Source organism: Triticum urartu, chromosome 3 (assembly GCF_003073215.2).
Source record: "Triticum urartu cultivar G1812 chromosome 3, Tu2.1, whole genome shotgun sequence".
NCBI classification, from domain to species: domain Eukaryota; kingdom Viridiplantae; phylum Streptophyta; class Magnoliopsida; order Poales; family Poaceae; genus Triticum; species Triticum urartu.
The window spans coordinates 689,866,595-689,882,179 of NC_053024.1; the positions used below are offsets into that span (position 1 = coordinate 689,866,595).

General features: G+C 46.4%; 2 protein-coding genes and 1 long non-coding RNA gene across 4 annotated transcripts; 2 read left to right on the top strand and 1 right to left on the bottom strand.

The window, feature by feature from the left end:
• Positions 1–13: 13 nt before the first annotated feature.
• LOC125545943 lies at positions 14–731 on the bottom strand. Its single transcript, XR_007300357.1, has 2 exons — positions 407–731; positions 14–189 (listed from the first exon to the last, which is right to left on the bottom strand). It is a non-coding gene; the product is annotated as an uncharacterized LOC125545943 (long non-coding RNA).
• Positions 732–5,633: 4,902 nt separating this feature from the next.
• On the top strand, positions 5,634–8,183 carry LOC125545944 (CASP-like protein 5B3). 2 transcript variants are annotated; one of them, XM_048710001.1, is made up of 3 exons: positions 5,634–5,976; positions 7,046–7,150; positions 7,624–8,183. In XM_048710001.1, exons 1-3 carry the CDS (start codon positions 5,875–5,877, stop codon positions 7,825–7,827), a joined length of 411 nt encoding a protein of 136 aa, XP_048565958.1. In that variant the 5' UTR covers positions 5,634–5,874; the 3' UTR covers positions 7,828–8,183. The 2 variants fall into 2 exon arrangements, with proteins under 2 accessions (XP_048565958.1, XP_048565957.1); XM_048710000.1 differs by having other exon boundaries at positions 5,644–5,976; positions 7,018–7,150.
• A 4,215-nt stretch (positions 8,184–12,398) lies between these two features.
• On the top strand, positions 12,399–15,235 carry LOC125549182 (CASP-like protein 5B3). The gene is made up of 3 exons (XM_048712650.1): positions 12,399–12,675; positions 14,151–14,283; positions 14,853–15,235. The coding sequence occupies exons 1-3, from the start codon at positions 12,545–12,547 to the stop codon at positions 15,054–15,056; spliced, it is 468 nt and encodes a 155-aa protein (XP_048568607.1). The 5' UTR covers positions 12,399–12,544; the 3' UTR covers positions 15,057–15,235.
• Positions 15,236–15,585: the final 350 nt, after the last annotated feature.

The following is a 15,585-nucleotide window of genomic DNA, read 5'->3' on the forward strand; positions in this document are numbered from 1 at the left end:
AGCCATTCGGGGATACGGCGAGTATATATAAAATAAAATAAAAATATGCCATATAATATACAATTAAGACAGAAAATTAATAAGAAAGAGATCATAATAGAGGATAATGCCCCATTTGGTGTCTCTTTTATCAAGTGATGATTGATTGGTCCTCATCCCCCCATGTCATGTTGTCATTGCAAGCTGCATCTATCTTGCAAAACACATCAAACACAGACAGTACAGAAGATTAGAAGACAAGACATAATTGGAAGATAATGCAAGCATGAGCAGCAGCACCACCAGCATAAGCGGCAGCACAAGCAAGCATCAAGCCAGCAAGCAACATCCAGCAGCACAAGCAAATCTGAAGGATAAAAGAGGAAGAGGTCGAGGAAAGGGGAGAGGGGAGAGGCTGCTTGGTTACCTGCGAGGCTGGGGGTAGCACCAGCTATCGCCGGTCGAATCCAGGCGTCGCCGGCGGCGGCGGCGACGAGTCAAGGCGGAGGCGGCTTCGATCCAGGAGGCTGGCGGCGCGGGGAGGCTGGGAGGGAGCACCTCGTCCTTGAGACGAGAGCGTGCGGGAGTTCCTGCAAATAGGTTAGGTATACTGGGTTGGGCCGAGGCTGTTTTGGGCCAGGCCGTGTCCCAAACGTATCCCACACGTGTCCCAGCGTATCCCTGTGTTTTCTTTTCCTTTTTTAAAATCGAAATTCGGGGGATACTGCAAAGTTCGCGTATCCCGGCGTATCCTGGCGTATCCCCGTATCCTGCCGTATCAGAACGGCAGTTCGGCACTTCCAGCCGTGTCCATGCTTTGTAGATGTACTCCCTCAGTCCCATAATATAAAATGTTTTTACAAGCTATGTTAGCTTGCGAAAATGTCTTATATTATATATGGAACGAAGGGAGTAGACATGTAGTCCTTCTCGACATAGTTAGAAATTCAAATACTAAAAATAGGAGAGTGGCTTTTCTACTCGTGGGTGTGCATACACTCAGGATGAACAGTAAATTTGTAAACAATACAAAAATATCTGAAAGTTTTGTCTGGCGTTCTGCGTCTTGCAGCATGAAAAATTGTTGGAACTTGTCCTTCTCCTAAGTATGGGTGCCATGGTCTATTATATCCGCCACCCATCGAATACGAGACTATGTCGGGTTTATTGTTAGTTTTCAGATTTCCTCTCAACATCTAAGGACACGTTTGTTTGTTTGGGTCATTTTTTCCTGGCTGAGGAACCGGACAAAGAACCATCATCTGCCCATCGTTTGATAGCCTGCATGTAGGTTGGTTGCGAACGACATAAGGTGTGATCACCATTTCTCACTACTGGTGGCCTTACCACAAACGATTTCAACATCGTCTCAGTCCTAGCTAGAAAACAAATGACGGTTCATCCTATCTACTAACAAATGGCAGTACAAATTAAGTGCTATATGGCTGAAGAAGAAGAAGAAGAAGAAGAAGAAGAAGAAGAAGAAGAAGAAGAAGAAGAAGAAGAAGAAGAAGAAGAAGAAGAAGAAGAGGGGGATCTTAAACCTATTCTTCAGCGATTCAAATGCCCTCTCAACCGTAACTCTAAGGCTAGAGTGTCTGAAATTAAACAGTTCCTGTGGAGTCCTATGATAGTTCCTGGAAAAGAACTACTTCAAATGGTACCTGGTTTTCCTGAAAGGTCGAAGAACACCAAGTTGATACGCATAGTCAGCATCTCCTTGGTAGAACTTGCCATCAGGTCGAAACATGCTATCTGTTAGAATGATAACATCATGGGCTGGTCCCTTCCACCTAGCTAACACATATGTGAACTTAAGATCAAAGTCAACCGCAGAACATTCTGGCTTATGTAGTATTAGATGACAAATCATCACCTGCTATACCGTCATCGGATCCCACATCATTGCAGCTCCACAAAAAATATTCCAATGAGTTTGGAGCACTCCAAATGCCTTTTCCGCATCCTTCCTAGCAGCTTCTTGCATTTGTGCAAAGAGACAATGTTTGTACATTGGGGATCGGGTATAGTCATCACAAACACCATCTACTGATGATAGATATCATCGGCATGGTAGTACCCATGGAATAGTAATCCTTGTTGACGGTGTAATTGCATGTCGGGACATTCCCATCACAGAGTCTATTGAACAATAGAGATTGTTGAAATACACTGATGTCGTTGTAAGAACCAGACATGCCAAATCCACAAGTCTGTTGATGCCATTGCTTCTAGTATGATGTTGACCTCTTTGGTGTGATCTTGGCACTACCCACGCAAACCTGTCGGGGATGTTTTTTATTGTCAAAAAATCCCCGACAGGTTTGCATCATCATTGAAATACCGGGCCGGGTTTGAAGTTATCGTTGCACGGACCTTTGCGCCAATTATCCTATCTCAGGCAAGAGCTATCATGCCATTTACTGAATACTTGAAATTAAGAATGTGCTCATGTTTCTTATCCATTTCTTCCTAGATGCTAATCATCGCCATCATCTCAGCATCTTTGTCGTCATCATTGTCTGAAAAATCGGATAAATCAACAAACTCTTTGAACATGTAGTCATCAAGTTCCATGCAATTAAAATCATCATCTAATGAATCCAATGTTTGCCAACAAATGAGTAAAAGAACCAGCTCCAGCTTTTGATTTTGCATCCGTTGGGACGAAGAGTAAAGTAAAGGTGACAAACCGCGTGCACAAAAATATACCTATACTCGTACGATGTGGCCAAGGGAAGAACCTACCACAAATTTCCAGCTGCTAGGCTGCTTAGCTAGCAGAGGTACTCACACCACATGGTGGATGCTCAGATAGGCCATATCCAACGCTGACCCGCAAATTCCTTCCGTTCGTGAACAGGGGGACCAGTCCATAGATACAGATGCGAGAGGAGGCCATCCAACACTACCCTTATACATTTCAAAGTTTCAAACACAGTTAAACTAAATGGAACGAAATTCATGCAAACACTATGGATTTCATTAAAGTTCACACATAATTTAATTAAAATGGATGATATTTCGATCGTTTAACTAAAAACTATAAAAAGAACCTAAACCCTAGACCGGACGACCACCTCGTACATGTGGCTGCTATGTCCCGCCACACCATCAGCGCCGTCATCATCGTTGTCCTCCCTCCAGTGGTGGAAGGGCACCGCAGGGCCGTAGCAGCCTTGTCTGGCGGCTTCCTGCCGCTCGTGGAGGAGCCGCTCCGCATCCCGTTGTGTGGTGCGGAGGGCCGCCTTGGCTACTGCCGACGACGCCGACAGAGCCCTACCGGCGGCCTTACCCCTGCCGACGTTGGTGGAGCAGTCGCGAAGTGACCATCCCTCGTTGTTAAGGCGGTGGCGGCACCTAGCGTCCGTCTCGAGGGTGGTGACGGAGTGGTCGAGCGGCCACTCAGCTGCATGGTCCGGGTTGTTGCGGACCCATTCCGGCACGACGTCGCTCTTGGCGAATGCGAAGCGGTGTGTGGCATTTCGTCGGTTGTACCGTGCCTATTGGCTCGCCGTGCGCTCCACCTACGACGACCCTCGAGACCGAGGCACCGCATTAACCACCTCCTTTGAAGTAGTGGAGGATGCAGCCACCGTGATCACGCGCGGCAACTTCTCCTTTATCGGGTGGCGGTTGCGGCGTGGCGACGACGAGGACCCATCAATGAGGGCATGCCGACTGTTAGGTGGGGGCGACACCAGCTCGTCTTTGGTGGTGGAGGCGCTGGGGGTCCACGGGTGTTGCGATGGAAAACACATGAGAAGAGGGTGGGTTTTTTTGGGAAAGTCAGGGCAGTCGGAAGAGGACGTGGCGACTGTCCGGATGCCCTTAAAACCCTCCACTGTGTCTCCGCTTTGCAAGAAAAATTGTGTCCAGACCGATACAGGACTGCGTTGGATGACAAAACACGCCCGGGCATATGTGATGGGCGGTTTGAGGGTCGGCGTTGGAGATACCCTAAGAGCATCTCTAGCAGATCCCGTAAAAACACCACTTGTGAAAATAGTATACAGGTCCCCCTAAAACGAATTTACGGTACCGCGAGTCATCGGGCGGAACAGATTCTGTAAACTCGTATGGTAAAAGTCTTTCTTCTGCTCTTGCGACCGCGTCGCCCCCCCCCCCGTGGGCGACCGGCCGCGCGTTCGCCCTTCCTCCTCCCTCCAGCCCCCTCCCTCCCTCCCTCCCGTCGCCGTCGCCGGTGCCCGTGGCCGGCCTGGTCCCGGGGCTGCTGGTGGCGGCGGCCTCCCTGCCCTTCCCCTTCCGGTCGCTCTCCGGCGCGGGCGGAGCTGCTCCGGGGGGTGCACTTCGGCGGCGACGATCTGGCGTGGCGGCAGGGCTCCGTGGCGCGACGCAGGCGGACAGCTGGGCGGCGGCGCCGCCGTTGGCGGCGGGGCGGCGCGGCGGCGCAATCTGGTGTCGTCCGCTCGGCCCAGATCTGGGCCTGTGCGGGCCGGCGGCGGGGATCGTCTCCGGCGTGGCTTCTGGGAGGCAGGAAGACGCGACGAGTGGCTGGGTGCTGGCGGCGCCGACGCCGACCTGTTGCATCGTGGCCGGCGGGGCTTAACGGGCCCGCTTCGGGCCTGGCTGAGCCAGGGGTGGCCCGGCATGCCCCACGGCCATGTCCGGACGGCTACTGCGACGGTGCCGGAGGCATGGGCCTCCCGCACGACAGCGGTGGAGGTGGTTCCCTCCCGCTCGGTGTCGGTGTTGCTGCTCCCGTCGTGGTGTGCTTTTCTCCGGTCCTCTTGGCCTCGTGGTGGTGTTCGTAGTGAGGCGGCGTTGGTGGCAGCGCTACTGCGTTGGCGCATGGGGGTGGGCGATGGTTTGGCGGGTCGGTCCATCCGGTTGGGTCTGGGAATGCGGGAGAAATCCCTGCCGGCTTCGGCCCCGACGCGGTGACACCTGCGGGTGCCACCATTCCTTCCTGGAGGGTGTCGGTGGTATTCACCCCCACCTTCCTTCGCGTGCCGGGGGAAACCCTAGGACTTGTCCGGGTAGCAGCGTTGTCGGCGTTGCCTTCTTTCTTGGATGTGCTGCTTGGTACGCGGCGGTTCGGAACCTCGGTCTGTGGTGGTTTGTATCCGGTGGGCGCCGTGGTGGCGGGTCATCCGCGCTTTGCCGAGCTGCCGTGGTTGGCATTTGTTTCTTCTTCCTTTTCTTTTGATATGTTGTGCTGCTCGCTACAGCGATCTTTGTATCCGGTGTTGGTTGCTTTGAAATACAAAGCGAGGGGAAACCCTTTTTGATAAAAGTCCTTCTTCTTTTTCTCCTCACGCTTCTTCTCTCCCGGGACGAACTGAAACTCCGGCCAGCCAGAACGGCGCCGCTTCGGCCCGCCGCCTGCTCCGGCGACGCTCCAGCCTACCGTGTGCTCTGGCCAGCTGCTACCGAGCTCCTCCGCCTGCTCGCTGCTTGCGTGGGGCGTGGCCAAGCCCCTGCTCCGGCGTTGGCCGGTTTTACGGGATGCTCAAAAAATGGCTCGAATCCTCTCTCTCTCTGAAGATTTGACCGTTTTTATGGGTTTTTATGGAATCTGTTAGAGATGCTCAGCGTTCCATCTGCATTTCGCTCTGTATGTCAAAAACCACGAGGCGGGCAGAGGTACTCCGTACGCCCCACCCCCATCTCGTCTCACACAAAGCCAAGCAGGCAAGCACCACCTTTCCCATCTCGTCTCATCTGACTCACACAGGCCAAGCGCTATCCTGCTCATCATAGCCATCACCTTTCCCACCCCTCCCACACGAGCTAAGCGCACACACAGCAATTGCCACAGATCCCGGCCGGACAGCCAGGAGAGGACTCCATCGGCTTCTCCGCCTCACCTCTCCGCAGCAAGCAGATCAGAGCAGAGCAGGGGATGAAGCGCGTAGCGGGGAGCCCGGGGACATGGAGCGGCATGGCGCTGCGGCTGTCGCAGTGCGTCTTCGCCGTCGCCTCCACCTTCTCCATGGTCTCCGGCTTCGGCTACTCCAACTACAGCGCCTTCTTGTACTAATTTCATTCCCCCGCAAATCCTGTTTCTCTTCCTTGCCCATGTACCCCCCTTTGTGTGTTTTCTTGCAAATTCATGAGCAATCACTCATGTGAGTGTCTGTTGCGTTCGATCTGTTTTTTGGAGGACACAGGCCGGTGTGAAGCCCTAAGTTTCTAGGCTTATTAAGACTTAGAATCCTACAATTTCCCGAGAAAACATTATCAACCCTTGTTTAAGAGAACTCAGATGAGGCAGATTTAACGCCTTCCAAGCAGCGTGATGCCTTTTTCTGGAGTGAAAACCTGGTCATTACACTTTTATCTGCAAACGATTCTGAATGCTCTGCTAAATATCCTTGGCATTGAAAAAGCAAATCAATTAGGAAGATAACTCATATCCGCCTGCAATGTACAAAATGCTTGAACCAGTTGACAGATTAAAGCATTTTTGATACCTCAACTACGGGGACAACCTTAAATCTTAGCAGCCCCTTACAGTCATCGTCGTGTTCTTTTCTGATCTGCAAAGGAAAGCAACAAAAACCTTATGATGTGCTTGGAAATTGGAACCATTTCATACAAAAAAGGCTGGTAATTAATCTGTCCCTAGAATGTTTCTGTGTGAACCTTCACTTGGTGTGATGTAGTCAGGGAGAACTCGGACCTGGGATGTTTTGGGGCCGGGATTAGGTTCCAAGCTCAATTCCCTGCAGGACGGAGTGAACAACACCATACTTGTTCAAAAATGGAATCAGAATATTGGACATATTTTTTTTGTGTATGTGTAACGAAGCCATACGTTTTTCATTTAACCCACAGTTTAATATTTTTTAGAATTGTTAAAGGTTAGGTTTTATAGGTCAATATACATGCCTTGACTCTGTGATGGTGTGTGCCAACTATTTATATTTTTCACATCAAGTTCATGTCATTGAGACTATGAACCGCATAAAGTCTTCAATTCTTGACTATTCTTCAGAACTGCTTGGGCAGGAACACAATTGTGTTTTGTCGACATCATCTAACGAGTGTAATTCTGGTGTCCCTTCATTTCAGCTACATGAATCTAGCGTTGATCCTGCAGATTATGTGGAGTTTGGGCCTTGCTTGTAAGGATATCTTTGCTCTAAGGAATAAAAAGGATCTTCACACCCAAGATAATCTATTCATCATTGTTATGGTTGATTGGGTAAGCCGTTCACTTTGTCTCTTCTATTGTCCATGAGCTAAGTATGAATTAACTGAAGTAATGCACTGAGGCAATTGAACCCAGATTTTTTCTCATTGGTTCTTACGAAAAAGGAAACATCCGGATAAGTGCAACTCATGCTTTTCTATTGGCCAAATTTCTTGTTCTGCCTCCCTCTAAGCCTTAAAGATATTTGTTTGCACAAGCGCTCCATCAAACTTTGCCGATGAATTATCCATTTGAGCAATAAATTTTAACAGCCAATATGCTTTGCATGACTTTATGGTCAACCAACGGTATAGTTTATCAAAGGTTCTTTTTTTCCTGTCATTAAGAACTAATGGCTGTCATTGCATCTCACAAGCACAGTCCAGATACCCTGTGAAATCAATTTTTTTACTATAGCAGTTCTTGGAATCTTGAACTAGCAACGGTCTATCTGAGTGAAAACATCAATTGTGAATACATTGCAGGTCGTGGCGATTTTCATGTTCTCAGGAGCCTGTTCCTCCGCGAGCCTGACAATTTTCTTCATGTGGGATGTGCACTTCTGCGAGGCATACCCGCGGCTGGCCTGCCGGCAGTTTGCGCTTTCGGTCGTCCTGGCGTTCATCACGTGGTTGCTGCAAGCTGCATCTTCTTTCTCCGGGTTCTGGCTACTGGTTTCGCTCTTCTAGTGATCTCACGTGCTCATAATCGCCGTCACATCATGCTAATTGTCAGTCAGGAGTCAGGAGAGTTGGTTGAAATGTGCTCGGGACACTTGCTAGATTTCATCCCTTGTTGGATCGATGGATTGTCTGTTTGATAGTAGCTCATCTTTCTTCTAGGAGTTGGTTATGAGCGCCTTGTGGTGGAATAGTTACTACTTGATGATGTGGGATTCATTAATATTAAGAGTAGCATATATGGAGATAAGTCGCCATCGAAGGTACCCGAAAAATGCTCTGGTTATTGTGCAATGGAATTTTATATCTCTTCAAACAAAAAAGAATGTGTTGAACACATTTTTGGAAGAAAGTTCAGTTTAGTCTTTGCCCTGCCCTATAGTTTCAACCTGGTTCATAAATTCAGAAGGAAACAATATATATTCATTGACAGAAAGGTTTAGATCGTAGTTTGCAACAGCATCCATTAAAAACAGCATAGCAACTTCGTCGATTAATATAATTCCAAGCATAAAGGTATTCAAGGCCTGTACAATCTTAAACTGATAAAGGCGTAATAGATTTATTTGAAAGCATATTGCAAAAATCCAACAGCTCTTTCATGCATGCAGTTCATCGCCAGTCTAAAAAGGACATGTTGGTGACAATATAAATTACTACTTGGTCCAGCAAACGTTAACAAGGTCCCAACAATTGATGTTGAACACAAATTACAAAACACGTACTTTTTTAAAGAAATTTATCAACTTTTTTGAAACACAAATATTTCTTAAATTTGTGAATAAAAATTTGAAAAGAAGAGCATTTTTATAAATTCTATTTTTTGAATTGTAAGAAATATTTTAAAACAATAAAAGTATTTTGGTATTCCAAAAAATATTTCATATTTTTGAGCAGGTTTCAGAAAAAAAAGTTCAAAAAGGAGAGTTGGAATTAACAAAAAAGTAAAATAAAAATAAAGAAGAAGAAGAAGAAAAAGCTTAGGCGTTGGCCCAACTAGGCAACGGCGACGCTCTTGTCGTACGCCTGTTTGGCCGGCCCAAGCGTTCACGGATTTGAAAAAAGTTCATTGATTTTTTTTTAAAAGATTAATGAGTCTGAAAAAAAATTGTGTGCTTTGAAAAATAATTCATAAAAGTTGAAAAGTGTTCATGGATTTGAAAAGAAAATTCATGTATTTAAAACAAATATCGTTAGTTTTAAAAAATGTTTACGAATTTGAAAAGTTCACAGATTTAAAAAAAGTTCACCATTTAAAAATAGTTCATGAATTTTAAAAATAAAGTAAAAATAAAAATAAAAAAGAGAGAAAAAGTGAAAAAGATAGAAGAAACCGGAGAAACCAAAACCCCCCAAAAAGAAACCATACAAGCTCTCGTTGGTTAGTGGTATACTACTTGAAGAAGCAATAGCACAACAAGAAAGTAGTCTAGTTGGTTACCGCAGTCGTACTAAGCGTACAACAATGTGGAGCAGAGGCGAAGGATGAAAAAAAATTAAGGTGTGGCAAACTGTCAACTAGACAAAATTGATGCCCCCTCAAAAAAAAATTGATGCAAAAACATAATAGCCAATTCACACTGCACTGCACAGAATCTTTTAATGACGTCTAGAAGACGCATGCAGTGGCGGGGATAGGCCATGGGGTCGCGACGGAGTTAGGGATGGATGGACAAGCAATAGCGGCGGCGTTTTTGGGCACAAATCGCCGGCGGCGGAGGCGGGCAGTCATCAGCGTAGCAGACTCAAATCGGCGGGTCGGCCACGGCGACGACTCTGCTGCTGGCGGCAGGGTTGGGGATGGGCCGACGGGCGACAGCGACACATTTCAGGGCAAAAATCACCGGCGGGCGGGCTAGCGGAAGTGCAACGAAGACGGTTGGGCAGTTGACGTGCTGCCGTCTGTTTTACATCTCCTAAAGATGTTGTAGATGCAAATTTGCACCGCGAAGTGTTGTAGTTTGCATCACTGGGAGGCGGAAATGTAATAAATTTTATTTTTTTTGCATCTACACCATCTGTTGGGAGGTATTTTTGGCTTCAGAGATGCAAAAGATAGTTATTTTGCATACATCTACATAGTGAGATGGGCATGTGCAGTGGAAGCGAGCTGGTTCGCATACGTCTATGTAGTGAGATGGGCATGTGCTGGGTAACACTACAATCAAGCTGCCAGTTTGTGTGCTTTCGATCTAACTTATGTGCTTCATCTAGCTTTGTTTAGATGAATCAATCTAGTGTGGTCTAAAATTAACAATCAGTATATGTTTGCATTTCCATCAAGAAAAGTATATGCTTATATATAAAAAAAGTTGGTGCCAAATCAAGGTGTGACGGCTGCCACACCTTGCCCACTGGACTCCTCCGCCAGTGGTGTGGAGGGTGTGTGAGTGGGGGGTTCGTACATAAGTGTGTATCGGCGCGTACGACAAACTTAAAAAAAAACCATTCTATCATTTATTATGATTAGTAATAACGTATGTGTAATGCACGTTTATATTAGGTAAGATATTAATTACACGTTATATTAGGTAAGATATATCTGTTGCACGTTGGTATTTGATAAGACATTGATTATTTTTTTACGGGAATGGTAGGATATTAATTACATGGCAGATTTCAAGGGATAGCGTTTAGTCAAAATGTGTTTATAACCAATGGCAGTGGTGGGTAATTAGAGCGTTAAACGTGTTTGGTGCTTAACATTGGAGCGACTTGAACCACTAGATAACATGATTTGACGGTTGAGATGGTTTGGATCTGCCAATTTGGGTCTTTTTATATTGGTATAGATATAGAAGTAATACGAAGAGATCTCCTGTGTTGATGTGTTTAGGGTTGCACGGAAGCAGAAGTGATCAAAAATCGATAAAAAAACTTGTAAATTTGATGATCCACGTTAGGGCATCTACAATGTTGACCTATAAATTTGCTTCGGATTAGCGAATAGGGGGACCAATCCGCGAACACCGATGTCAAAGGCTGCCATCCAATGCTGCGCGCATACATTTCAAACAACGTTCCAACTAACTGGACGAAGTTCATGCAAACAAGGCGGATTTTCATATAAATGGGACGAGATACATGCAAACACAGTGTATTTTCATTACATGTCGAACATTTAGGACAAAAAAAGAAACCCGACCCTAAACCTATCCTACGGTGGCGCCCGTCGTCTACTTCCTTTGTATTCCGCATCAGCGACCACATCCTCCATCTGTCGTTTCAATGAGCGGCGGCAGGGTTCAAGACACATGTAGTGGAGGTGTGGATTCCGACGAGGAAGAGTAGAACATGTGAGATAGACCAGCCCACTTGGGACACAATGCATGCCGCCTCCCATGCCCTGCTCATCCTCAGAGGAGTCTATAACTGTACGTCGTCGGAGCCTGTGGACCTGAGGTCGATGATAAACGTGGACGGTCCATCACTGCCCACCTGCCACGTGCGACCCCAAAAGTTGGACGGCGGCACGTAGGACACGTAGCTGGCGGCCGCATCCGGCTGCGCCGACTCTGTGTTGCAAGCGGTGCACGTGTGGCCTCGTAGAGCGTCTGCTGCTCCGCAACAATGTCCGGGTTCGTCGTGGCCATGACGGCCATGGTCGCCTTGCTTGCGCACTCGCCGTAGATTTGGCACTCTGCCAGCTGGTGCTACTCGGGGAGGAGCAGGTTCTACCTCTGCTTCTCTTATGACGGCGTTGTAGTGCACCCGCATCTGCTCCATGGTCAGGCCGGCATGCAGCGGCGCAGTCTCCAGCGCCGTGTCATCGTCAGAGCCCATAGGGTCATCGTTGGAGACCTTAGGCGAGCTGGTCGGCATGCCCTGCTCGATCTGCCTGGCACGGTGGCTGCAAGGACGGCCACCTCGTGCTTCATCTCCGACGACAGAGTATCTCACAGACTGTTCCCTCTTGTGATCATGGCGAATATGGAGCAAAGAAGGAGGATGTGTAGCAGATGTGTTGTGGTGTGGAGTGGCCACCTCTAAATACTGGATTCCGATGAGGCCAATCATCCGGGCGCGTCAATGCAAGGTGCCGGAGTTGGTTCCTTGGTCGGCGAGCCTGCTTAATGGCGGCATACAATGAACAAGCGTGGTAGATATTTGTCCTGTCCCATACAACAAACGTTGCCCTGGAATTGAACAGAAGCGGATGCCAGGGACATGGCGCTGACAGCTCTCTCTTGATCGGCGCGACATTTCAATATCGGCGCCAATTAAAGGCCGTGTCCGCTCTGGGCTGGCGTTACTGTGAAGAGACCGCTCTATAACGACGTGAATGCGGGCGGTTGAGCCCGGGTGGGAACACGGGCGAGGGAGTAGGGTTTTGGTGGGCCCGAATGCATGCAGACAGTTTTTTTTTTAGTAAGAGGACTACCAAGGGACAGGTTGGGACGGGAGTAAATGTGACAAACCAATGTACTACTACTACGTACGATGTGGTTACTCAGTTGAGTTATTACTTGCGTTCCATTTGTATCTCGAAAACCAGCAGGCAGAGGTACCCTGCTCTTCCATCACCTTTCCCATCTGGCCTACCCCAAGCCAAGCGCACGGCGCACATAACAAGTGTTGTCTATAGCCACCTCCTGCTCATACCCATCACCTTCCCCATCCCACACGAGCTAAGCGCACACAGCAACTGCCACAGATCCACGCCAGGAAGGACTCCATCGGTGTCTCCGCCTCACCTCTCCGCGGCCCGTAGCAAGCAGAGCAGGGGATGAAGCGCGTCGTGGGGAGCCCGGGGACATGGAGCGGCATGGCGCTGCGGCTGTCGCAGTGCGTCTTCGCCGCCGCCTCCGTCTTCTCGTTGGTCTCCGGCTTCGGCTACTCCAACTACGGCGCCTTCTTGTACTCCCTCCCCTCACCCTACTACTAATTTCATTTCCCGCAAATGCTACTTCTTTTTTTCTACTGTAGAATGTCCTCCCCATTCGTGTGTTTTCTTGCAAATCCATGAGCATCACTCAAGTAGTAGCAACCTATGTGAGTGCCTCTGTTGTGTTTGATCTGGCTTTGGAGGACAAGGCACTGCCGATCAATTGGAGCTCCATAGCTTTCCAGTGTCTTGGCACTGCCGATCGAGCATTAACTAAGTTTCAGTTCGGGTCTTTCAAGGCTTTGGTCTTGGGTTGTGTAGGAATAAGATGGAGGCAAGCAGGTGACTGGTTTTGCTTACAAGGATTCACATTTTGCACAGCCTTGCAAGCTAAGCTCGCCACAAAATTTTCTAGGCTTAAAACTTCAATGCTCTCAAAATTAGTAACTGGTACGTAGTAAACTAGAGAATACCCCACGCATTGCTGCGGGAATCGATTGCAATGTATTTCACTGACTTGATTGTATGAAGCTTCCATAGTTGAATTAATAATATATGAACTAAAGCTAAAAATAAATATTATATGTTGTATTTGATTATTGTGTACTTAGGTTTTTTTTTGAATATAAGTGGGATAATGTAACGGAAAACTTTTTTCATGCATTTTGAGTGGACCTTTGATGAGGTGGCATGTGTGGTGAGGTGGAAGGTGTGCATGAGATCAACTAATAATGAAAAACTGTTTCTCTTGCATGTAGTGGTGGGTCTTTGGTGAGGTGGCATCTGGCATGTGTGCATGTCGAGATAAATATGGTAGTGGGAATCAACTTTTTATGTATATAGGATTTATGGCCTCACCGGAGCAGAGGAAAGGAAATGAGCTTCATCACGTTCACATGACTTCCTTATTGGAGTTCTAAGATGGTTTATGCAGTGGATTTCGTTCCATTACAGACTTCATGCTTATTTGCATGAGGACTACAAACATGACATCGTACATATTTATGTTCAATTGTCGATGATCTCTGGAGTTTACTTAAACTTGGGTGTTCTTTTCCATAACAAAAACTGGAGTGTTATGTTATCCTCTATTAATGTTTTCTGTGAACAACACCTTACTTGTTAAAAAATGGAACGAAGCTATATGATTTTCATTGGACATGTTTTCTTTCTGGATGTGCTTTTGTGAGGGTACGTGTAACGAAGCTATATGCTTTTCATTTACATGCAGTTTTTTCTCCCATAATAATATTATATTAGAATTGTTAGAAGTTAGGTTTTATGTGTCAACATGTCACATGTCTTGACTGTTGTATGTGCGCTGGTGTGCGCCAAGGATTTATATTTTTCACATCAAGTTCATGTCATTCAGACTATGAACTGCATAAAGGATTTAATTTCTTGACTACTCTTCAGTGTTCAAAATTGCTTGGGCCGGAACTCAAGTGTGTTTTGTTGACATCAATCAATCATCTAATGAGTGTATTCTGGTTTCCCTTTATTTCAGTTACTTGATTCTAGCGTTGATCCTGCAGCTTATGTGGAGTTCGCGCCTTGCTTATAAGGATATCTTTTCTCTAAGGAATAAAAAGGATCTTCACACCCGGGATAATCTATTGTTCATTGTTACAGTTGACTGGGTAAGTCGTTCGCTCTGTATCTTCTATTGTCCATGAGCTACGTCTGAATTAACTGAAGGCATGCACTGAAGCAATTAAACCCAATTTTTTAGCGGTACAGCTGTTGCATTGTGAGACTTCTACGTGCACCAGGCTGTTCTTTTTTTTTTAGTTCTTAAGAAAAAAAAAATCAGGATAAGTGCATGTGTGCAACTCATGCTTCTCTATTGGCCAACTTCTTGTTCTGCCTCCCTCTAAAAGAATAAGGTAGCCTTTGTTGGCACAGGTGCTCCATCGAACTTTGCCAACGAATTGTCCATTTGAACAAGAAATTTTAACAAACAATATGCTTTGCATGACTTATTGGTTAACCAACGGTATAGTTTATCGAAGCTTCTTTTTTCTTGTTAGAAGTAGAACTAATGGCTGTCATTTCTGTCAGCCAAAGTTGGTACATCTCACAAGCACAGTCCAAATATCTTACCCTGCAAAAAAAAACCCAGTGATTTTTTTTTACTCGAGCAGTTCTTGGAATCTTGAGCTAGCAAAGGTCAATCTGAGTGAACACATCAATTGTGAATGCATTGCAGGTCGTGGCGATTTTCATGTTCTCCGGATCCTGTGCCTCCGCAAGCCCGACAATTTTATTCCTGTGGGATGTGAACTTATGCAACGCATATTCGCGGCTGGCCTGCCGGCAGTTCGCGCTTTCGGTCGTCCTGGCGTTCATCACATGGCTGCTGCAAGCTGCATCTTCTTTCTCGGGGTTCTGGCTACTGATTTCGTTCTTCTAGTGATTCACGTGCTCATCATAATTCGCAGCGTAAAGGTTTTCAGGCCCTGCAAAATCTTAAACCAATAGAAGGTGTACTAGATTTATCTGAAAGCATATTGCCAAAATCCAACAGCTAGCTCTTTCATGTGTTCAGTTCATCACCAGTCTAAAAAGTAACACGGATTTTTAGAGCACAGGCTCCTGGACACCTCCTATCCTCATCATCTAATGTTGCTTTAAGATTTGTGCTACACAACGAACTTACTACCTGAAAACTTTCTCTTTTTTGTTTCTTCAAAACAAAACAACAAATGAACTTGAAACTTTCCAGGACAACAAAACATTCTTAGAACAATGCGGGATAAAACTTTCAGATTTGTTTGTCAAAGAAAAATATAGAAAATGAGATTTTTTTTAATTAAAAAAATAATCTTATTTTTAGTATTTATAATGTGCGAAAAAATCTGAAAGTTTTTTCCCACATTCTAGTAAGAATGTTTTGTTGTGCTGAAAAGTTTGAAGTTCATATGTTAAACTATATTGAAGAA